The sequence below is a fragment of the Podarcis liolepis genome (assembly GCF_965112155.1).
Source record: "Podarcis liolepis genome assembly, chromosome: 10".
Classification (NCBI taxonomy): domain Eukaryota; kingdom Metazoa; phylum Chordata; class Lepidosauria; order Squamata; family Lacertidae; genus Podarcis; species Podarcis liolepis.
In genome coordinates this window covers 9,782,072-9,807,002 of record NC_139562.1, presented here as the reverse complement: position 1 = coordinate 9,807,002, position 24,931 = coordinate 9,782,072, and the positions used below count along the sequence as shown (strand labels likewise).

At 47.4% G+C, this 24,931-nt stretch overlaps 1 protein-coding gene across 3 annotated transcripts in view; it reads left to right on the top strand.

Moving 5' to 3' along the window:
- The window catches only part of ITIH5 (inter-alpha-trypsin inhibitor heavy chain 5), a 63,867-nt gene that overhangs the window by 29,472 nt on the left and 9,464 nt on the right, over nucleotides 1-24,931 (top strand). For all 3 annotated transcript variants that reach the window (XR_014516119.1, XR_014516120.1, XM_083461069.1), the window contains exons 8-11: nucleotides 12,487-12,658; nucleotides 14,032-14,341; nucleotides 16,537-17,093; nucleotides 24,727-24,780. Coding sequence is in view for 1 of the 3 variants with exons in the window: in XM_083461069.1 (XP_083317195.1) it covers nucleotides 12,487-12,658; nucleotides 14,032-14,341; nucleotides 16,537-17,093; nucleotides 24,727-24,780 (1,093 nt within the window). In the remaining 2 variants the exon portion in view is untranslated. The remainder of the gene's footprint in view (nucleotides 1-12,486; nucleotides 12,659-14,031; nucleotides 14,342-16,536; nucleotides 17,094-24,726; nucleotides 24,781-24,931) is intronic.

Below are 24,931 nucleotides of genomic sequence, written 5' to 3'. Positions count from 1 at the left end.
GGCAGAAATGAACAACTAAAGGCTTAGCCACCTATGGCTGGGAACAAAGGATTAAGTCTTTTTCCAGCCAGGAGTTGGTGTGAACAGGCCAGCTCTGTCTTAGGTCAGGGATTAATCTTTGCAAGCACTTTTACTTTCCTCCTGATGGGGCTCGGATTAGGAGGAGGGTTGGTTTGCATAGTACAGTCTCAGGTTAACCCTCAAAGAGCTGTGCTCAAACACCAGCAGTGAGCTTTGAACTTGCTGCTTTTATTTTTTTAAGGTGTGTGTGTGCTTAAATGGTGTGCTGCGTCGTTGTCATAATCTTAAAGCATGAAGACAGCAAAACATATATGTACAATGTTTTCGGAAGGGAGGAACTTAAGGGGTTTGCCACCCCAAGAGCCGCCAGATAAGGAACATATTGCAAAGGCTGTTAACTATACAATTTTTAGAAGACGTCTGAAGGCAGCCCAGTATAGAGAAGTTGTTGATGTTTGATGTTTTATTGAGCTTTTATATTTTTTGGAAGCCACCCAGCGTGGCTGGGGCAACCCAGTCAGATAGGTGGAGAATAATAATAATAATAATAATAATAATAATAATAATAATAATAGACATGAACAGTGCTTATGCCACATTGGTATCATGTGTTTAAAGTGCTATGATACCACTGCTATGTCACTTTAACAGCCATGGTTTCCCCCCCAAAAATTATGGGAGCTGTAGTTTAAGGGTGCTGAGAGTTGCTAGGAAACCCTGCTACCCTCAGACTGCATAAGGGGGGGGGGGTTAACGTTAACCCCTTTCCCCATGCTGTAGTCCCAATGAAAATTGCAAACAACAACAACAATAACCCACATCTCATCCTATTAGTCCTTGGAGGAATTGTGACCCTCCTAGAATCGTAAAATTGTAGTGTTGTAAGGGACCCTGAAGGTCAACTGATACAACCTCCTTTAATGAAGGAATCTTTTGCTCAATGTGGGACGAGGGGGATCTAACCCAGGCATAGGCAACCTTCGGCCCTCCAGATCTTTTGGCCTACAACTCCCATGATCCCTAGCTAACAGGACCAGTGGTCAGGGAGGATGGGAATTATAGTCCAAAACATCTGGAGGGCCGAAGCTTGCCTATGCCTGATCTAACCCTTCTGCCCCTGATGAAAATTTCACACCCAAGGCAGCAACGAAACCTTCCTTCCAGCAGGGGGCAGTGCTCATTAGGACTGGTTGGGCAGAAGGCAGGGAGCTCAACACTCGGTGGCGCTAGAGCACGCACTGACTGGTTGTTGGAATGTCAGCAGGCTAGTGGTGGGTGTCTGGCTGAGGGCAGACTGCTGTTGGTAGGGCATGGTGCCACTCACCCTAAAAGACAAGCCTCCACCGCTTCCCTCTCTGGGATGAACTACACTTTTGGGGGAAGGAGCCATTTTAATTGGAACTACAGCAGGGACGCGGGTGGCGCCTAGGACTTGCCGATCAGAAGGTCGGCGATTTGAATCCTCACGATGGGGTGAGCTCCCATTGCTCGGTCCCGGCTCCTGCCCACCTAGCAGTTCGAAAGCACGCCAGTGCAAGTAGATAAATAGGTACTGCTCCGGCGGGAAGGTAAACGGTGTTTCCGTGCGCTGCTCTGGTTCGCCAGAAGCGGCTTAGTCATGCTGGCCACATGACCCGGAAGCTGTACGTCGGCTCCCTTGGCCAATAAAGCGAGATGAGTGCCGCAACCCCAGAGTCGGCCACTACTGGACCTAATGGTCAGGGGTCCCTTTACCTTTACCTTTACCTTTACAGCAGGAATAAGGAATAAAACCCTGATTCCCCACCCCACTGTTATTTTCAAACTATATTTGATCATTGCAACCACACAATAAGCATCATGTCTAGGTGCCATGTTTGCTAGGAAGCGATTTTAAGGGCAGAAGGCAAGAATACAGAAACGGGCTTATCTCTACAGCTAGACGCAGGTCCTGTTTCTTTCCTGGGAGTGCAATCTAGGAAGTTGGAACAAAGCCCTTATTATCGGAGGCCGTGGGGAAGCTTTGCTCCCTTCAGTTCTGCACACTTTGCTGGAGGGGAAAGCGATAGCGCAAACGAGGGAGTGTGAAGGCGGGAAGAGGAATGTGAGATGTGCGGAGAAAGGCAGATTTCAAGTTTTGGAAATGGGCTGGAGGTTAAATTTAAATTACAGATAGCCTGCCTGGCGGGATGATTAGAAAACTGCCCGGACTGCGGAAGGTGTTTGGGGCTAAAGGTTATCCGCATGGCTTCTTGGCAGGATTTCTGCGCCTTCCAGGGATGGGTGCCAGGTAGACATTCAGTCGGAGACACTTCCTGCACGTTTAAATCTTCCAGGAAATGAGGGAGAGCATTTGTTGATTTATTTTGCTGTTAAAGACACTGGAGATTTGGCTTTAAAAAGGGTGACGGTTTTAGAATTTGAGGTCACCCCATGCAGTTGGTTTAGCAGGATAAAATGAAATGAACTACTGTATGCCTCTTTGCCGAGGTGAAATAAATTTATGGGATACAAAATCTGCCCTTATTCCCTTATGGGGGACGCAAGAGCCCTTATAAAGTCCTTTGTAGGTTCTCCATTGGTCAGAGAAAAGAACAGAGGCCAACCACAAAATATTGAGAAGCAAAGCAGCTAGTAAGCCTGATCTTTATTGATCTGTTGCAACAAGGTGCTCCCCTCACACGCAAGTGGAGGAGGAGGACCCAGAACCAAGGTGTGCCCGCCCTTATATAGACATTTTAAATTGCCCGCCTTGGAGTCCAAGACCACCCCCAGATACATCATACCTGCATCACAGAAAGAGCAGTCTACAACAGAAATCTGAGTGTGTTGTTTACCTCCTGTCTGGCAGGTTACCTGTTAATGCTTACTTGATTGGATACCCTGGGGAGCATAGCCAGTCTTTTGTAATGATAAATTCTTAGTTCCTGAGCCAGGTCACAGGCTCACCCTATTCATACACAGACATACCCTTAAGACAGGATTTATGAGCAAAAAGACAATGAGAAGGCTCCCCAACCTCCTCCCTCCTTGAAGAGAAAACATTTGGTCAGTTTGGAAGTGAAAATGCTTTCAGGGTGGTCCTCCTGGGCTGCTCCAGACATGTGGTCCACACATCTATGTATGCGCTTGGTTGGTGTGTGTGTGTGTGTGTATATATATATATATATATATATATATATATATGCAGGTTTTGGTGTCTTCGGGTGTCTTCCCGTGTAAGAGTTGGGGTGTCTAGGCGACGTTTCGACGAGGTCTCACTCGTCATCTTCAGGCTGGTGCTTTCGGCTTCTTGTTACTGGAACAGAGCAGGATCTCAGTGTTTGAGTTCCTATACATACTGTTGAGGGGTGTGGTATATAGCCTCCGACGTTCTGGGCAGAGAGGAAGTTCCCAGGTTAGTGTGCCTTTTCTTCTTTTGTTCCTTAATTACTTGAGGGATATCTTGAGTGATTTCTTGAGTGATATTCTGAGTACCACTTAGGAGGGTCATTAAGTGTGGATTAGTTGCTAAAGCTTTCGTGTCTTGACCTCTTGAGCTTGTGAAGAGTTTTTCTGAGAAGATGGCTGTACTGCACTTAGTTGTGCTCTGGCTTGGCTTCGTGTATAGGGGCGAGCTGTGGTTTTGTGCCCTGTGCCAGCCAGATCTGTGTAGGGATTGCAGGGGGGTGCAGCATCCGGAGGTGCCACTATGGTTTGGCTACTGGATGGTGTCTGTAATTTATCTGTGGAGAGGGTCTGGGTTTGGGTCTGGTGTGGTTGATTGGTGATGGCGTTCTGTGTGCCTCTGGTTCTGGTGTCGGTTTTTGTGGGGAGGGCTAATTTCCAGATGTCTGGCAGGCGGGACGTGTCGTCACGCTTGTTCATGTTGTGAGGGTGTTTCTCTATCTCGATGGCTTCCATGATTATTCTCTTGTGGTGATGTTCCATGTTAAAGAGCAATTTGGAATCTGCAAAATTAATTTCGTGTCCTGTTTCTTTCATGTGTTGGAAAAGAGAGGAAGTTTTTTCTTCTTTTTTGACGGCATTCTTGTGTTCTGCGATACGTGCATTTATTCGTCTGTTTGTTTGTCCAATGTACGTGGCTGGGCAGACTTTGCAGGGTATTTCATAGACCCCTTGGTTTTCCAACTGGATTTTATCTTTGGGGTTTCTGAGGATATTGGCTATTTTTTGGTTGGTGCAAAAGGCTGTTTTGATATTGTGTTTATGGAGGATTTTGCTAATTTTATCTGTAGTGCCCTTGATATAAGGAAGGAGGGCCATGCCATTGTTTTCTTCTGTGTCTTGGTTTTTGGGGGGTGTTTCTTTTTGGATTAGCTTCGTAACCCTGTTTTGCTGGTATCCATTGGCGATTAACACATTTGAGAGATTCTGTAACTCAGTTGTCAAGTGGTCTTTGTCAGCCAGGCGTTTGGTTCTGGAGATGAGAGTCTTGGCTACGGAGTTTATTTGTGCAGGGTGGTGGTGTGATTGTGCATGTAAATAGCGGTTGGTGTGTGTTTTTTTCCGGTAGATAGTGTGTCCTAGGGAGCCATCAGGTTTTTTGTAGATTAGGACGTCAAGGAAGGGAAGTTGGTTGTTGGCTTCTATTTCCATAGTGAATTGTATTTTGGGGTGTAGGCTGTTGAGATGTGTGAGGAAGCTATCTAGTTTTTCTTTCCCGTGTGGCCAAATTACAAAGGTGTCGTCAACATATCTGAGCCAAAGTTTGGGTTTGTGTTCTGACTTGTCTAAAGCATTGGTTTCAAAGTGTTCCATGTACAAATTTGCGATGACCGGTGAGAGGGGTGATCCCATAGGTGCTCCTTCTATCTGTTTGTATCTTTGTCCATTGTGGATGAAGTACGTGTTGGTTAGGCAGTGGTTGGTCAGGTCCAGGATGTATTCGGGGGGATTGTATTTGTTTTGAATGGCTGTCAAGGCTTCATTAATGGGCACTTGTGTGAAGAGAGATACAACATCGAAGCTCACAAGTAGGTCATCGGGATGTAGGTTTTGCTTCTTTATTGTTTCTATGAACTGGAAGGAGTTAGTAACGTGTGAAGCGATGGATTCTGCATAGGGCTGAAGTTGCTTAGCGAGAAATTTAGCGAGATTTTGTAGAGGTGAGCCTATGGAGCTGACTATTGGTCTGAGTGGTGTTCCTTCTTTGTGTATCTTGGGGAGACCGTAGAGTTTGGGGCATCTGGATGATTTTTCTCTGGGGATGATTCTTAGCTGGATTTCTTCACTGATAGGAGAGGCTTTTATTTTGGATTTGGTGGTTTTTTCCAGATAGGTGGTGGGATCTGTTTTTATAGGTTGGTAGGTAGGGTCTTGGAGTAGATTTGATAGTTTTGCTTGGTAGTCCGATGTGTTCATCACAACAGTGGCATTACCTTTGTCTGCTGGGAGAATGATTATGTTGTTGTCTTTCCTCAGGTTGGTGAGTGCTTTCTGTTCTTCTTTGTGTAAATTGCTTCTGGGTGGTTTGCTGGAGCAGAGGATGTTGGTGACTTCAAGTCTGATTTTATTGGCTTCATCTGGGTTGATTTTGGTTAGGCTAGCTTCGACTCCGCATATGATGTTTTCCGTGGGGATGCGTCTCGGGGCGACTGCAAAGTTGAAACCTTTGGAGAGTACTTTGGTTTCAGTTGAGGTGAGGATCCTGTCTGATATGTTATGTACTGTTTGTTTCATGGGTTGTTGTGGAGGGTGGCTGGGCTTCTGGCGTTTCTCTAGTTTGTGGAGTTTGTTGGTGTGTCTGTCTGTCTTATGTGAGGTCTCAGTTTCAGCTCTCCAGACGGCTAGTTGTTTGCATTTGTCCCAGAGTGCAGGGTGGATTTTGTTACAGAGTTTGAGGTGAAGAGTGAGCAGATCTTTGTTGGTTTGGTTTAGTAGGTATCTTTTCTTATGTATTTCGTTTCTGATTAGGGATAGTTCAGTTCGTTTCAGGATCCTTTCGGTAGCTGGGGTTTTAGAGTGGAATTTAAGTTGGAAGCATGTGGGAATTAAGTTGTTGTCTCGGCAGTTGCGTAGGAACAAGAGATCACATAAGATGGTGGCTCTTCGGATTTCTAGTTTCTCGTAGGTTCTTGTCAGCTGGAAGGTTTCCTCCCCGTAGAGGTGAGATATTTGCTTTCGTAGATTTTCACGGGTACAGGAATGCAGGTTTTGGTGTCTTCGGGTGTCTTCCCGTGTAAGAGTTGGGGTGTCTAGGCGACGTTTCGACGAGGTCTCACTCGTCATCTTCAGGCTGGTGCTTTCGGCTTCTTGTTACTGGAACAGAGCAGGATCTCAGTGTTTGAGTTCCTATAAATACTGTTGAGGGGTGTGGTGTATAGCCTCCGACGTTCTGGGCAGAGAGGAAGTTCCCAGGTTAGTGTGCCTTTTCTTCTTTTGTTCCTTAATTACTTGAGGGATATCTTGAGTGATTTCTTGAGTGATATTCTGAGTACCACTTAGGAGGGTCATTAAGTGTGGATTAGTTGCTAAAGCTTTCGTGTCTTGACCTCTTGAGCTTGTGAAGAGTTTTTCTGAGAAGATGGCTGTACTGCACTTAGTTGTGCTCTGGCTTGGCTTCGTGTATAGGGGCGAGCTGTGGTTTTGTGCCCTGTGCCAGCCAGATCTGTGTAGGGATTGCAGGGGGGTGCAGCATCCGGATGTGCCACTATGGTTTGGCTAAAACTCTACGGTCTCCCCAAGATACACAAAGAAGGAACACCACTCAGACCAATAGTCAGCTCCATAGGCTCACCTCTACAAAATCTCGCTAAATTTCTCGCTAAGCAACTTCAGCCCTATGCAGAATCCATCGCTTCACACGTTACTAACTCCTTCCAGTTCATAGAAACAATAAAGAAGCAAAACCTACATCCCGATGACCTACTTGTGAGCTTCGATGTTGTATCTCTCTTCACACAAGTGCCCATTAATGAAGCCTTGACAGCCATTCAAAACAAATACAATCCCCCCGAATACATCCTGGACCTGACCAACCACTGCCTAACCAACACGTACTTCATCCACAATGGACAAAGATACAAACAGATAGAAGGAGCACCTATGGGATCACCCCTCTCACCGGTCATCGCAAATTTGTACATGGAACACTTTGAAACCAATGCTTTAGACAAGTCAGAACACAAACCCAAACTTTGGCTCAGATATGTTGACGACACCTTTGTAATTTGGCCACACGGGAAAGAAAAACTAGATAGCTTCCTCACACATCTCAACAGCCTACACCCCAAAATACAATTCACTATGGAAATAGAAGCCAACAACCAACTTCCCTTCCTTGACGTCCTAATCTACAAAAAACCTGATGGCTCCCTAGGACACACTATCTACCGGAAAAAAACACACACCAACCGCTACTTACATGCACAATCACACCACCACCCTGCACAAATAAACTCCGTAGCCAAGACTCTCATCTCCAGAACCAAACGCCTGGCTGACAAAGACCACTTGACAACTGAGTTACAGAATCTCTCAAATGTGTTAATCGCCAATGGATACCAGCAAAACAGGGTTACGAAGCTAATCCAAAAAGAAACACCCCCAAAAAACCAAGACACAGAAGAAAACAATGGCATGGCCCTCCTTCCTTATATCAAGGGCACTACAGATAAAATTAGCAAAATCCTCCATAAACACAATATCAAAACAGCCTTTTGCACCAACCAAAAAATAGCCAATATCCTCAGAAACCCCAAAGATAAAATCCAGTTGGAAAACCAAGGGGTCTATGAAATACCCTGCAAAGTCTGCCCAGCCACGTACATTGGACAAACAAACAGACGAATAAATGCACGTATCGCAGAACACAAGAATGCCGTCAAAAAAGAAGAAAAAACTTCCTCTCTTTTCCAACACATGAAAGAAACAGGACATGAAATTAATTTTGCAGATTCCAAATTGCTCTTTAACATGGAACATCACCACAAGAGAATAATCATGGAAGCCATCGAGATAGAGAAACACCCTCACAACATGAACAAGCGTGACGACACGTCCCGCCTGCCAGACATCTGGAAATTAGCCCTCCCCACAAAAACCGACACCAGAACCAGAGGCACACAGAACGCCATCACCAATCAACCACACCAGACCCAAACCCAGACCCTCTCCACAGATAAATTACAGACACCATCCAGTAGCCAAACCATAGTGGCACCTCCGGATGCTGCACCCCCCTGCAATCCCTACACAGATCTGGCTGGCACAGGGCACAAAACCACAGCTCGCCCCTATACACGAAGCCAAGCCAGAGCACAACTAAGTGCAGTACAGCCATCTTCTCAGAAAAACTCTTCACAAGCTCAAGAGGTCAAGACACGAAAGCTTTAGCAACTAATCCACACTTAATGACCCTCCTAAGTGGTACTCAGAATATCACTCAAGAAATCACTCAAGATATCCCTCAAGTAATTAAGGAACAAAAGAAGAAAAGGCACACTAACCTGGGAACTTCCTCTCTGCCCAGAACGTCGGAGGCTATACACCACACCCCTCAACAGTATTTATAGGAACTCAAACACTGAGATCCTGCTCTGTTCCAGTAACAAGAAGCCGAAAGCACCAGCCTGAAGATGACGAGTGAGACCTCGTCGAAACGTCGCCTAGACACCCCAACTCTTACACGGGAAGACACCCGAAGACACCAAAACCTGCATTCCTGTACCCGTGAAAATCTACGAAAGCATATATATATATATATATATATATATATATATATATATATATATATATATATATGCAGGTTTTGGTGTCTTCGGGTGTCTTCCCGTGTAAGAGTTGGGGTGTCTAGGCGACGTTTCGACGAGGTCTCACTCGTCATCTTCAGGCTGGTGCTTTCGGCTTCTTGTTACTGGAACAGAGCAGGATCTCAGAGTTTGAGTTCCAATAAATACTGTTGAGGGGGTGTGTTCCAGTAACAAGAAGCCGAAAGCACCAGCCTGAAGATGACGAGTGAGACCTCGTCGAAACGTCGCCTAGACACCCCAACTCTTACACGGGAAGACACCCGAAGACACCAAAACCTGCATTCCTGTACCCGTGAAAATCTACGAAAGCAAATATATATATATATATATATATATATATATATATATATATATATATATATATATATATATATATATCAAAACACAAGAACCTCAGCCAGCCAGTGTATACAGTGCTGAGTCAGTATATAAGGCAGCTTCCTGTGTTCCTAAATTTCTTTGGCCCGGCTCTGCTAACAGAATAGCAAGATAATAGTCACCTAACATGCAAAGGAAAGTGGCCCTTAGCCTCCGAGTGGATGAAAGGAGATGGACGAGGCACCAGAATGGGGTTATTGTTGCCAGGCCATTACTTCATAGGAAGTTTTCTGTGTGAGGCAAAGCGAGTGCGTTCTGAACAGCTGAGCTCTTGTGTCCCTATGAACTGACTTGACTTCCACTTCCCAGCCGGGGCCACCTCCCCGCCCCCAACCCCCGGCCCACGCTGCGTAACAACGGAGGGATTGTGTGAGACAAATATCACCAACAATGGCTCGCATTTCACAGGGACCTCCGTCTGGCCTCATGCCGTCACCTCAGCTTCTGGGAATGAGCCTGTCACTAGTTTGGACAGGTGGAAAGTGCCCAGTTAGCATTCTCCCAACTGCCTTTGGTCTCCACGACTTGGACGAGAGATGGAGAACCTAGGGCACTCCAGTGGTTGTTGAACTCCAACTTCCATCAGCCCCAGAGAGCAAATGGTCAGAGGTAACAGGACCTGGAGTACAACGACGTCTGGAATACTACATGTGCTGAGGAATTACAAGCAGGTTTAAAGGATGTATGATTAAATGATTATTGAACAGTTGCAACAGGGTGTTCCCCTCACAAACAGGAAAGGAGGAGGACTCAGAACCAAGGTGTGCCCACCCCTATATAGACATTTTAAATTGCCTTCCCTGGAGCTCAAGACCACCCCCAGAAACATCATACATACTTCACAGAAAAGGTGGTCTACAACAGAAATTTGAATCTTGTTGTTTTTCCTGTCTGTCAGGTTATCTGATGTCTTATCTGATTGCCTTTCCTGCCCATTGCTTTGAGATGTTGATTTCCCAATTCCTGAGACAATGGGAAGATTCCCTCACCCCCTCCCTCCTTGCAGAGAAAACATTTGGTCAGTTTGGGAGTAAAAAATGGTTATATATATATATGTTGTTTTTTAGTCGTTTAGTCGTGTCCGACTCTTCGTGACCCCATGGACCAGAGCACGCCAGACATTCCTGTCTTCCACTGCCTCCCGCAAACTCATGCAAACTCATGTTTGCAGCTTTGAGAATACTGTCCAACCATCTTGTCCTGTCGTCCCCTTCTCCTTGTGCCCTCAATCTTTTCCAACATCAGGGTCTTTTCCAGGGAGTCTTCTCTTCTCAGGAGGGGGCCAAAGTATTGGAGCTTCAGCTTCAGGATCTTCTCACGAGTATCTCTTCTCAAAGTATTGGAACCTCAGCTTCAGAATCTGTCCTTCCAGTGAGCACTCAGGGCTGATTTCCTTCAGAATGGATAGGTTTGATCTTCTTGCAGTCCATGGGACTCTTAAGAGTCTCCTCCAGCACCATTATTCAAAAGCATCCAGTCTTCGGCGATCAGCCTTCTTTGTGGTCCAGCTCTCATTCCATACATCACTACTGGGGAAACCATAGCTTGAAGTATACGGACCTTTGTCAGCAAGGTGATGTCTCTGCTTTTTAAGATGCTGTCTAGGTTTGTCATTGCTTTTCTCCCAAGAAGCAGGCGTCTTTTTATTTCGTGACTGCTGTCACCATCTGCAGTGATACATATGACCTTAATTTTTTTATTTCAACAGAATGCTTGACTAGATGACTTTTTGACCACACCCTTTCTTATGGTCTTATGTCTCCATTTCTGAAATGGAGCACTGAGGCTGGAGATAGAATGGGTGCCTCAAAAAGCCACACAGCATGTACATGAGCAAGGATTTCAACCAAAACTAGTGTCTCGGGCCTGTGTCCAAAATGCTCCCCAGTGAATCACATCAGTGCTGGAAAAGTTTCTTTAAAAAAGCACAGACACAAAACCCCCCTCCATTGTCCTTGATAGCCCTTGGATCCGACCCCAAGGTCGCCAGCTGGAGAGATGACTCCAGATTCCATTGCGGTGGGTAATGTGTTTTGCCATGACATCATCAGCTTCCATTCGAGATCACAAGGGAAGTTGAACAGAGACGACTAAGATGTTTCGGATGCTCTCCAAATTTATCCTTGCATCTGGGACCAAGAAGCCTTCAATATTTGAAGATGGAAAGGGAATGGACTTGGCATGGGGCTCTTCAGGGAAGCTGTTGTGTTAAATATCGGATTGCAGGCAGCAATCATTTAGCACTTGAATCTGTCAAATTATATAAGTCCAAATGTAGAAAACGTTCATCTGGGTGGACGTTTTTCACTTTGGGCTCTTTCATCGCAGGCGCCTTGAAAATATTATTATTATAATTCATTTTATTTCTATACTGCTTTATATTTTTAAGGGGGGGGGGAAATCTCAAAGCGGTTTACAACCTACATTAAAAGATCAAAACAAAGCATTACAGAAGAAAATCCCATATACATTCAAAGCAACATGATTAACAGGGAACTGAAAATATCACCTTAAACATTTCAAAACAAGGCATTGCTAAAGGAGGTCAAATATAAAATACACATATATTTATTTATTTTTAAAAAATGTATTTTTTATTAAAGATTTTCTTGATTTACAAATGTATGTGCAATGTCTCTCTCTCTCATATTTTTTCCCCATGTAACATTTTTTTTTTTTTTTACAAATCGATTTCATTTGTTGAGACATTAGGAACAATAGGGGGAAAGATGAGTGGGGGTGGGGTCGGGTGGCAATGTTTCTATTATACTTAATATATGTAGGGTTTTGTGTCAGCGTTGCTTGTGCAGGTTTTCTGCTGTTCACTTGTGTTCCTTTGGTGGTGGGAGAGGTTGGGGTTGGCCGAGGGTGTGGCTGTTCATTTCTGGTTGGCTGTGGTGGTCTTTGTTTTCGTGTGTGAGTGGGGTGGGTGGGTGTTTTGGATCAGGTTAGCCGTATTGATTTGTATGCCGCTGGTGGATTTTTGTCATTGTCTTGTTGGGCTGTGTATGTGATAAAGGGAGCCATACCGGGGTGACGGTGCCTTCTTCTACAGTGGTACCTCGCAAGACGAAAAACTCGCAAGACGAAAGAGTTTTTCATTTTTTGAGTTGCTTCGCAAGACGAATTTCCCTATGGGCTTGCTTCGCAAGACGAAAACGTCTTGCAAGTTTGTTTCCTTTTTCTTAAAACCGTTAATACCCAGGGTGCATTGCTTGAAGAGGTGCTTCGCAAGACGAAAAATTCGCAATACGAAAAAACTCGCAGAACGAATTAATTTCGTCTTGCGAGGCACCACTGTATTTGTCCCTGTATCTAGTGTAAATATACATCCAGGTTGCGTCTCTCGTTTCAGACCAAAGATGCCCTCTTCACTATTCTCCAGGATTTAAGGCCTGAGGATCACTTCAATATTATTGGCTTCTCCAATCGAATCAAGGTTTGGCAACAAGACCAGCTGGTGCCCGTGACTCTCAACAACATAAGAGATGCCAAGATCTACATCCATAACATGTCACCTACCGGAGGTACTCCTGGTGTCAAGGGGGCACTATTATTTCCCTTGATCTAGATGCTATACTCCTGTTGATGCAGCCCAGAATTGCATTGGCTTTTTTAGGTTCTGTGAACATAAGGCCACCATGACTAGTGGCTATGGAGAGTCCTCCATGAATTTGTCTTAATTCCCTCTTGTGAAAATCCACATGTCATACACAGACAAGTGAAAATGAAGTTTGCCTTTTCCTGGAACGCTAGGAAAGACTCTCGGTCCTCCAAAAAAGAGACATTGTTACGAGCCTCTAGGTATTGGCTCATCACAGGAGGGAATAATTTTTGGCTTGTACCATGCAGAGCTGTGAAGCCAAGGGGTAGGGTGGAATCAACTTGGTTGTTGACACATGCATACTGAAAGAATTAGCTTTCTCGCCCAGTGGGACATTTCCAAAGAATCTTAGGTAGCTTTAGTCCAACCGTGGAAAAGCAAACTCAGCACTGATGAACTTTATGTTAATATTTTGTTTAAGGGAGGGGGCGGGAATAGATCGATAGAAAGAGATTTCACTGGAAGACTTATCCAGGTTTGGGACAAGCACTCTTTGGTGAGAGAGCTCCAGCAGAGATTTTGAATCACAAAACGTGCAGCAAGGTAAAGCATGGAAATATAGGCTGTTAGACCAGAGCTTTCCAAACTTTTCATGTTGGTGACACATTTTTTAGACATGCATCATTTTGCGACACAGTCGGTTGGCGGTTTGAATCCCCGCGACGGGGTGAGCTCCAGTTGCTTGGTCCCTGCTCCTGCCCACCTAGCAGTTCAAAAGTACATCAAAGTGCAAGTAGATAAATAGGTACTGCTCCGGCGGGAAGGTAAACGGCGTTTCCATGCGCTGCTCTGGTTCGCCAGAAGCGGCTTGGTCATGCTGGCCACATGACCCGGAAGCTGTACGCCGGCTCCCTCGGCCAGTAAAGCGAGATGAGCGCCGCAACCCCAGAGTCGGTCACGACTGGATCTAATGGTCAGGGGTCCCTTTACCTTTACCCTTTTAGTTCAGTTTTACTAGCGGACCAAAAGTTAAACTAACCCTTTTCCAGCCCTGGGAGGAGTGTGTGGAGCGTTCGCAAAACACACCTACACACTGCAGCCGACACACTGCAATCGTGACACATAGTTTGGAAAGCTCTGTGTTAGACCTTTTAAGTTGCTTTCAAAACTACCCACTTACCACATGCTGGGTAAGTTAAAAATGGTTTACTTACAAACGCTTCAAAGGTCAGATTCATGTGTTTTTCCATACAGCAGCAAGAAAACACAGGCAGTATCAGTGGCGGAGGAAGGGGCTGAGCAACTAAGTCCCTATTCCCCGTGCCCCAAAAGGTTAATTCTGCTGTGTCTTCCTAGGCACAAACATCAATGGAGCCCTGCAAATCAGCACACAGATCCTCAATGACTACATCACCCAGAACGACATTGAAGCGCGGAGCGTCTCCTTGATCATCTTCCTGACGGACGGACGGCCGACAGTTGGAGAGACGAAGTCCGCCAAGATCGTCAGCAACACCAAAGAGGCCATCCGCAACAGGTTCTGCCTCTTCACCATCGGCATCGGCAACGACGTGGACTACCAACTATTGGAGAGGCTGGCGCTGGAGAATTGCGGGATGACGCGGCGGATACGGGAAGACGAGGATGCTGCCGCACAGCTGAAAGGGTAAGTGGAGAAAACGGAACTAGTTTTAGCTCTGGCTGTTTGGATGTTCTGCTTGCTGGGCGCAAATCCAGCTGTGGACTTTGGTGGGGCCGGGGCACTTTCACGAGGCAGTTTGTTGCTGACTCGCTGCTGCTCGTAGCGACGTAGGAAGTTGCAGAGTCGAACCGTTGGTCAGCCTATTTTTTATTTTTATTTAAATTAAGTACATATCCATATCCATATTGGGACCTGGGTGGCGCTGTGGCTTAAACCACAGAGCCTAGGGCTTGCCCATCAAAAGGTCGGCGGTTCGAATCCCCGCGACGGGTGAGCTCCCGTTGCTCAGTCCCTGCTCCTGCCAACCTAGCAGTTCAAAAGCACGTCAAAGTGCAAGTAGATAAATACTTTTTTTTTAAATACTTTTTTTTTTAAATACTTCCAGCGGGAAGGTAAATGGTGTTTCCGTGCGCTGCTCTGGTTCGCCAGAAGCGGCTTAGTCATGCTGGCCACATGACCCGGAAGCTGCATGCCGGCTCCCTTGGCCAATAAAGCGAGATGAGCGCCGCAACCCCAGAGTTGGCCATAACTGGACCTAATGGTCAGGGGTCCCTTTACCTTTACATATCCATATTACATATACAAACAAAATAGAAGAAAGAAAGAAAGAAAGAAAGAAAGAAAGAAAGAAAGAAAGAAAGAAAGAAAATATAAAGAAAAGAAATACTAAAAGAAAAATACTCTCAGATACACATCTTATATAAGGAATACAAGCCATCTTATGGTCCTCTTCTATTTTAGTAATATCTCCTTTTGCTACTTCTGACTCAACTCCCTGATTTATATACAGTATTGACTTCCCTCCACCCCTAAACGGTCCCTAATAATATATATTTCCAGTTCTCTGTTTTCAGTTAGTAAGTCTGTGGAGAAACATTCTGGTTTCCTGTGGGGTTAATAATAATAATAATAATAATAATAATAATAATAATAATAATAATAATAATTTATTATTTCTACTCCGCCCATCTGGCTGGGTTTCCTCAGCCATTCTGGACGGCTTCCAACAGAAGGTTAAAAATACATTAATCTACACTATTTTTTATTTTATTTTTTAATAATAATTTTTTATTAGTTTTCAGTTACAACAATCCAGTAACAATGCCTCATTATAACAATGCCAAATTAATAATAGCAATCACTGAGATGCCAAATTATACAATCTAGGTGCCCCCCCCCCCCCCCCGGTGCTAGAATTAATGGTTTGATGATTTACTTTACTTCTGCTTTCCAAACTCTTATAAATTTCAATTACGCTCCAGTCAAGATACCAATCCCTTATATCGCAACTGCAGTTTTAATGATTTCCATTTGTATCAACACATTAAATGATTTGTACACCTACAGAGGTGAAGCATTCAAACTCACTCCTTCCTGTGTGTGGCAATTATTCTGTCCGTAATGTTTCTTCCCGTCCCCATAGAATATTATGTCTGTCTTTTGCCAGTTCTTGCTGGGCTAGTGTCCCATTCTTGTTTCAGAAGTTCTCCATTCCTCCGTCCCTGCTTCATTGTTTTGCAACTTTAGCAGCAGCTGCAAAAGTCACACTGTCTCCATAAAAACCCTGTTTCTGCCATCTTTCTCTCTCAGCCTGGGAAAGGAGAGCAAGCTGTCAAACTTCAAAAAACTTCCGCAAGGCAGTTTGCTGTGGACTTTGTGCTGCTCGTAGGGACATAGGTAGTTGGCGAGTCAGACCACTGGTCTGTAATAAACTAAAATCTGCCCTGATTCCCTTATGGGGGACACAAGAGCCCTTATAGAGTCCTTTGCAGATTCTCCATCGGTCGGAGAAAATAACAGAGGCCAACCAGAGAATATTGAGAAGCAAAGCAGCTAGTAAGCCTGATCTTTCTTGAACTGTTGCAACAGGGTGCTCCCCTCACTGGCGTGCTTTCAAACTGCTAGGTTGGCAGGAGCTGGGACAGAGCAATGGGAGCTCACCCCGTCACGGGGATTCGAACCGCCGACCTTCTGATCGGCAAGCCCAAGAGGCTCAATGGTTTAGACCACAGCGCTGCACAAGTTAGGAATCTGATGCAGGGCTATTATATTTGTCATCTGCTGTAAGGACGCCTGTCTGCTTCCACTATGCTCTGCTTATATATCAGTAATGTCGCCCCTTGGAGCTTCTTAATAACAAACTGTACCTACCTATGCAGATTCTATGATGAGATTGGGACGCCTCTTCTTTCCGACATCCGGATCGATTACCCTACGGACAGCGTGGAGCAAGTGACCCAGAACCTCTTCCCCAACTACTTCAATGGCTCTGAAATTGTCATTGCCGGGAAGCTCTTCAACAAGACAGCCGACCGCTTACATGTGGAGGTGACAGCCAGCAACAGCGACAAGTATGTCCTTCTGAAAACGGACGTGGCCGTAGACCTCTCTGGCAAAAACCACATTGGACTGGCCTCCAGTGGTGCCGAAGACCCCACGGATGATCAGAACTACGTCGAACGGACTTGGAGCTACCTCACCATCAAGGAGCTGATGACCTCCTGGCTGAAGAGCGACGACAGTGAGGAGAAGGAGACCTTGAGGGAGAGAGCTGAGAAGCTGGCCCTCGCGTACAATTTTGTCACCCCCTTCACCACGCTGAAGATGAAGGAGCTTGCGAGCCAGGCGGACCTCCCAAAGGAGGTTTACACCGGCCCATCAACCGAAGGAGTGGGGGAGATCGTACAGGGACTTCAAGGTCACCGGGCACCATCAGGTAAGCATGATGCATATTTTCTTATGTTCTGAATGGTTTGCAGGTATTATGTCAAACGATGTGGGAATGCAATGTGTCTGTCACCATGCAGTCTAGTTGTGGTCTTGGTTTGAAGAAGAAGAGGAGTTTGGATTTGATATCCCACTTTATCACTACCCTAAGGAGTCTCAAAGCAGCTCACAATCTCCTTTCCCTTCCTTCCCCACAACAAACACTCTGTGAGGTGAGTGAGGCTGAGAGACTTCAGAGAAGTGTGACTGGCCCAAGGTCACCCAGCAGCCACATGTGGAGGAGCAGGGAAGCGAACCCAGTTCCCCAGATTACGAGTCCACCACTCTCAACCACTACACCACACTGGCTCTTCTCACACTGGTTCTTCAAGTTCTGGCCTTTATGTAGCCTATTCACATACAAGGAGAAGGTTTCATCAGGCTGGGGGACCCCAAGGCTTGCAGAAGTTAGGGGGAATATGAGAATTGCAGAATATGGTGGGGGCAGAGGCCCCAAAACAGCCCCGGGAAGGCTGCGTGGCCATGGAAATCAGACCGATCATTGGGTGGGGAGAGTAGAAAAATCGATGGCAGGGGGAATTAAATGGAGAACTGTGGAGCAGGCAAAGTCATTTAAGTCCCACATAAACGGATTCATTTAAATTGAGCCACAACTACCGTATTGGCCTGAATATAAGCCGCACCCAAATATAAGCCACACCTTTAAAATTCATGGGGGGGGGGAGAAAAAAAGACAATACAGTGGTACCTTGGGTTACGTTACCTTTGTGTAACATAATTTCGAGTTACAAATGTGTCAAACCCAGAAGTGTATACTTCCAGATTTTGCCGCACACACATGTGCAGAAGCACTCTGTGCGCTTCGTGCATGCGCAGAAGCGGCGCCTCTGGATGCGGACTTTTCAGGGTAAGTACGGACCCCAGGGAAGAATTACCGTATTTTTCGCCCTATAGGACACACTTTTCCCCCTCCAAAAATGAAGGGGAAATGTGTGTGCGTCCTATGGGGCGAATGCAGGCTTTCGCTGAAGCCTGGAGAGTGAGAGGGGTCGGTGCGCACCGACCCCTCTTGCTCTCCAGGCTTCAGGAGAGCCCCAGCACCAGCCCCACAAGGTCGGGGGACAGAAGGAGGCGGAACGCCGCCATCCCAGTGTCTCCCGAAGTGGTTTGGAGACCCCGCCGCCAGCCCCGCAAGCTCCGGTGACAGTGGGGAGGCGCAGCGCGTCTTCCCGCTGTCCCTGGACCTGATCTCAAGGTGGACAGCGGGGAGAAGAGCGCTTCTCCCCGCTGCCTGCCCCGCAAGCTCCAGGGACAGCTGGGAGGCACAGCGCGTCTTCCCGCTGTCCCCGGACCTGATCTCAAGGCGGGCGGCAGGGAGAAGAGCGCTTCTCCCCGCTGCCTGCCCCGCAAGCTCCGGGGACAGCTGGGAGGCGCAGCATGTCTTCCCGCTGTCCCCGCTGCTGGCCCCACAAGCGCCTGGGGGGGAAATAAAATTTTTTTCCTTTATTTCCCCCCCAAAAAACTGCGCCGCCACTGCACAATTTCTGTTCTCATCCTGAAGCAAAGTTCTTAGCCCAAGGTACTATTTCTGGGTTAGCGGAGTGTTAGGGATTGATTAGCTGCTTGTGCGTAAAAACGTGCTCCCTCAGAGTTTGTGCGACCCCACAAACCTCCGTGTGTGACGGAGCTCCTCAGACATGTCTGCTCTAGTCACTAGTAGAGTCCGACAGTGGCTGTCTGCGGAAGCGTTTCCAGCAAAGGAGCTCCTTAACGGAAACGCGTCTCCTGGACTCACGGCGTGACAGTTTCCGGCGAGGTGTGGGTCTCCCTATGGGAGACTCAGATACCTCCCCACTGTTCTCGCTGGAAGCTTCCCTGAGCCCTCCCTCCTGCTCGCATTCCCTCAGAGACCCACTCCTCCCCCTGCTGGTCCCTGCTTCAGCTGTTGAGTCTCTTTCTTCCTCCCTGAGTCCCTCCACCACCTGATGCTCCGATGGCAGTTCCCTGACATCCACCTCCCCTCCAGGGCCCCCCTCACCCCCTCCCATTTCCTCTCCCCTGGGAGGTGAAGGGCTAAAACCCCGAAACGAATCTTCCTCATCCTCCGACGTCTCGAACAATTCCCTCCATCGATCGTCGTCCTGGCTCGCTGAATCCTCTTCCTCTTCAGAATCTGGGAACCCCTCCAACTCCTCTTCCTCGTCGGTGGTGGCAAAGTATTCCCTTCGGAACCTCGCTACAGGCTGAGGTTTACGTGGGAACCTCTGATGAAAAGTCTCTATTAAAACTTCGTCATTGACATCCTCTGCCCTAACCCAGGTGTTTTCCGACTCCGGTTCCCCTTCCCACATTACCAAATACTCTACTTGATCTCCCTTCCACCTGGAATCGAGGATCTCCGCTACATGGTAGCTGTGTTCCTTCTCCTCCATTGCTGGTCCCCTAGTGACCCTCCCTTCACTGTCTCCTCTATACGGTGACAGCAACGACCTGTGAAAAACTGGGTGCAGCTTCATGTGGTTCGGTAACCGGAGCCTGAAAGCCACTGGATTGACCTGCTGCATGACTTCAAACGGACCCAGCCTTTTGGGTCTTAATTTCTTACAACCTCCTTTGAACGGCAACCCTTGGGTTGACAGCCACACCTGGTCCCCCACCCTGATGCTTTCACCTTCACTTCGGTTTTTGTCTGCCTGCCTCTTATATTCCTCCTTAGCCCTGTTTAAGTTGAGTTGGAGCTGGCGATGGATCGCTTCCATTTCTTCAACGAACTGTTCTGCAGCTGGAACGCTCCAGTTCTCCCCCTCCCCCCCTGGGAAGGCTCTGGGATGGCACCCGTGATTAGCCAAAAAGGGGCTCATCCCCGTGGACACGTTCTCTGCATTGTTGTAGGCAAATTCTGCCAACGCCAGCTTCTCCACCCAATCATTCTCTCTGTCATTAACATAACACCTCAAATATTGTTGGAGAACCCCATTTGCTCTTTCCGCCTGCCCGTTGGTTTCTGGATGACGGGCCGTTGAAAAATTAACCTCTACATGCAGTAAGCTCATGAGCTTCCTCCAGAACCTGGAAGTAAATTGTTTCCCTCGGTCTGAAACCACCCTCAAGGGGGCGCCATGCAACCGAAACACATTCTCTACAAACAATTTGGCTGTTTCTTCTGCTGTGACCGCATGTGAGCAGGCTATAAAGTGGGCCATTTTAGTTAACAGGTCTACTACAACCATGATGGCTGTTTTCCCTCTAGACCTTGGCAGATCAGTCATGAAATCTATTGCCACTGCTTCCCACGGTCTTTCAGGTGTGGGCAGTGGTTCTAATAAACCAGCCGGCGCCCGCCTCTCCCCCTTGGCTCTTTGGCATTGTTCACACCCTCTCACATACTCCCGCACATCTTCCCTGACCTTGGGCCACCAAAATTCCCTGGTAACCAGCCACATGGTCTTGTGTTGCCCAAAATGCCCTGCTGTGGGGCTATCGTGCAGCTGCTTGAGTACCTTCTCCCTCAATTCCCCTTCAGGTATATATAACGCTCCCTTATAATACAATGCCCCGTTTCTCTCCTCAAAACCACCGGATTTGTCTTCCTCCCTCCTGAGATCCCTGAGTTTGTCCTGGGCGTATGCATCCTGCACCGTACCCTCTACCAATTCCCTTTGCCCCACCAAAGTCGCCCCACACACCCAGCGGTCCTCTGGAATGATATGGGTTTCTTCAGGTGCTCCCTCCCCCTCCAAATATTCAGGTTTGCGTGAGAGAGCGTCCGCCCTAACATTCTCTGGGCCTGGCACGTAACAAATCTCAAAGTTAAATTTGGAGAACTCCTGGGCCCATCTCAACTGCCTTTGGTTGAGCACTCGCGCAGTTCTCCAATACTCTAGATTTTTATGGTCCGTGCACACTTGCACCTTATGTTGTGCACCAACTAGCAGATGCCTCCATCTCCGGAACGCCTCATGAATAGCAAGAAGTTCTCGGTCGTACACCGTGTAGTTCCTCTCGGATTTGTTCAGCTTTCGCGAAAAGAAGGCACACGGTCGCCACTCTGACTCCTCCTTCCCCGGCTGCAGAAGAAGCACCGCCCCTATGGCTCTGTCAGATGCGTCTGTTTCAACCCTTAGCTTCTTTTGTAAATCCACATGCAGAAGTTGTTCTTCAGAGGCGAAGGCCCTTTTCAGCTCCTCAAACGCTCGCTCCGCCTCCGCCGTCCATACAAACTTCTTTTTACTGCTGAGACAGTCAGTGATGGGCGCCGTCAGATGGGCGAAGTTGCGGATGAACTTACGATAAAAGTTTCCAAACCCTAGGAACCTCTGCACATCCTTCTTGGTTTTGGGTGTTTTCCATTCCAGCACTGCCTGTACCTTGCCGGGATCCATGGCCAATCCCTTGTCTGACAGGCGGTACCCCAGGAATTCCACCTCCTTGGTATGGAACCGACACTTCTCCAGTTTGACCCACAGCCTGTTGGCTTGCAGTCTGCTCAACACTTCTCTGACGTCTCTCACATGTTGCTCCTCATTCTCCGAATACACCAACACATCATCTAGGAAAGCAACGCAATTCTTGTAGAGCAAAGGGCCCAGTACGTGGTTCATAAAAGATTGAAAACACGCTGAGCCTGCTTGTAATCCAAATGGCATAACGAGGTATTCAAATGCCCCCAAAGGGGTAAACATGGTGGTTTTCCATTCATCCCCTTTCCTTATGCGTATCAGGTTGTACGCCCCCCTTAGATCCAGCTTTGTAAAAATCTTTCCCTTCCTCACCCTGGTCAAAATATCATCAATTCTGGGCATAGGGAAAGCCACCGGTTCAGTCACTGCATTTAACCTCCTAAAATCGCATACAAGTCTCGGCTTGTCCGCGTTTTTTTTGTCCACAAAGAACACTGGGCTACCCCCTGCTGCTTTGGACTCTCTGATGAAGCCTCTCTTCAGGTTCTTGTCAATAAACCCTCGCAACTCCTGCATTTCTCTGTCTGACATGGCATACAACTTGCCCACAGGAAGCTGTGCTCCAGGGAGTAAATTGATCTGGCAATCAAAGGGTCTATGAGGTGGTAGTTGGTCAGCTTCCTTCTCGCTGAACACGTCGCTGAGATCTGCATACTGTGGTGGTACCTTCACCTTCTCCATTACTTCAGTCCCTGCTAGGGTGGCTTGGGCCCCTGCTGAACCCTTTTCCCCTTTGCAGTGTTCTAAGCAATGTGCTGAACCAAAGGACACCACTCTTTGATGCCAGCCAACCAGCGGATCATGTAGAGCTAGCCAGCTCATTCCCAAAATAATGGGAGCGCCTCCCAGGGTGGCCACATTAAACGCTATCAGTTCTGTGTGCCTTGCCACCCTCATTATCATTGGGACAGTCTGCAAGCTGACTCCTCCTCCCAACAACTCCCTGCCATCAATCGTGGTCACCTGCAGGGGGTTGCTTAAAGGGATAGTCTGTATCTGGTGTTCAGCAGCAAACTCCTTGCTCATAAAATTGCAGGAGCTGCCTGAGTCCAATAGCGCCTTTATTTTTAGGGGGTGCCCATTTTGCAGCTCTAGCGACACTTCAATCACTAGAGCAGGTCGAGGAGCTTCTGGCACGGGCACTTTCACTGCTCTTTGGCCTGGCTGCAGTGCCCCGATTGTGGCAACCAGGCGTTGGCTTTTACCTGCTCCGTTCCCCCCTGTTCTCCCCCCTCAACAGCTCCCACCATCCCTTGCCATTCCTTCCTCTGGGGGCAGACTCTGGCAAAGTGGCCTGGCTGTTGGCAGAGATAGCATTTCCGGGGGCCCTTTCCCTCCTTCTTAGCCCCCTCGCTGGTTTTTGAAAATGCGCGCGCGCGCGCTGTTCCGATTTCCATCGGCTCTGCCGGCGGGAAAGCTGGCTCAGGAATGTCTGGAATGCGGAACTCCTTCCAACGTTCCCCTCTCCCTTCCCGCCTCTCCAAGGCTCTTGCCTCCTGCCGCGCTCCTATGGTCAGCGCAGATTTGGTCAGCTGATCCATAGACTCCGCCCTGGGGCTCCGTGACAGCTCGTCTTTCACCGCCGAAGAAAGACCTTCTTCAAATAGCATTTGAATGGGTGCCGCCGATAAATCCCAACTCAGTCTGTGAATCAGCATGGTAAACTCAGTCCAGTACTCACGGACAGATCGACTTCCCTGCTTACAAGCCATTAGCTGTCTGCGCACCGCCCCTTCCTCAATATCGCTGGAAAACATGATATCCATTGCACGAAAGAACTTCCTCGTGTCCTTTAGTATGTCATTGTGCGTTGCCATTAGGGGTCGAACCCAGTCTCTCGCCCCTTTCTCAAGATGCCCAATTACGAAAGCAACTCGCGATTCCTCATCAGGGAACTCATCGAACTGCACATTAATGGCATATTGCATCTCTGTCCTAAAGGCATGGTAATCCTTGGGGTCCCCCCCAAATTTTTGCACCAATCCTGGTACCTTTCTGGGGAATTGAGTGGCTCTCCCCTTCTTGTCTGCATCCTGAGCCCTTCTCTCCTCCAGCCTCGCCGTCTGCAGCGCCAGTTGGACCTCCAACGCTCGGTATCTATCTTCCAAGCTTGGACCAGCTCCAGCCCCCGCTCCTCCGGTTCCGGTTGGTTCGCTCATGATGCTTTCTCTTGCACAGGCAGCGTACAGAGACTGTCGGACTGCTGTTAGGGATTGATTAGCTGCTTGTGCGTAAAAACGTGCTCCCTCAGAGTTTGTGCGACCCCACAAACCTCCGTGTGTGACGGAGCTCCTCAGACATGTCTGCTCTAGTCACTAGTAGAGTCCGACAGTGGCTGTCTGCGGAAGCGTTTCCAGCAAAGGAGCTCCTTAACGGAAACGCGTCTCCTGGACTCACGGCGTGACAGTTTCCGGCGAGGTGTGGGTCTCCCTATGGGAGACTCAGATACCTCCCCACTGTTCTCGCTGGAAGCTTCCCTGAGCCCTCCCTCCTGCTCGCATTCCCTCAGAGACCCACTCCTCCCCCTGCTGGTCCCTGCTTCAGCTGTTGAGTCTCTTTCTTCCTCCCTGAGTCCCTCCACCACCTGATGCTCCGATGGCAGTTCCCTGACACGGAGTCTGTAACCTGAAGCGTCTGTAACCTGAAGCGTCTGTAACCCGAGGTACCACTGTATACCCAAATATAAGCTGCTCCCTTAATATTCTGCAGGCACACACACCCGTTCTGTTTTACCGTATGTCTGTTTCAGCATCAATATCGTAAAAGCCAATTTTTGTAAGGTTGCGAATTCAAGCCGCACTTTAACTTTTCACAGTCAGTATTTGGGGGAAAAATTGAGGCTTATATTCAGGCCAGTACTGTTGCAATTCCATTTTTGCTACCATTAAAGCTTGAAAGGACAAAGGAAAAATACAGTATACAGAAATAAGCACCGAATATTAAGCATTTTTTTAAAACACAGAAATTAAAGAAGAGAAGAAAAAAGGAGGGAAACTTCAGATAGTTGTGATTCTTGCATTGCAGTAGGTTGGCTCTTTGAGTCAACTGTACAATTCTATGATATTCTTTGGACAAAAGGGAACCTTAAATTACAGTATGAAATAGCCATGTTATTGCTTATCATGTTTGTTTTCTCCTCCCTGTTTTTTCCTGGCTATCTAGGGCCTGTTGTTGCAAAGCCAGCGAAACAGAAAGTTGAAGTCACGAAAACATCAGGTAAGTCCCCTAGCAAGGCAGGTCGTTCCCGTTCAGCATATTCTCTTAACTTAGCACAAACTTTCTGGAAGTATCTTAACAGTTTCCTCCAAAAGGCGTTGGCACACTGAGCAAGCAGGACTCTTTTGAGTGCTGGAGAATATTACCAAGA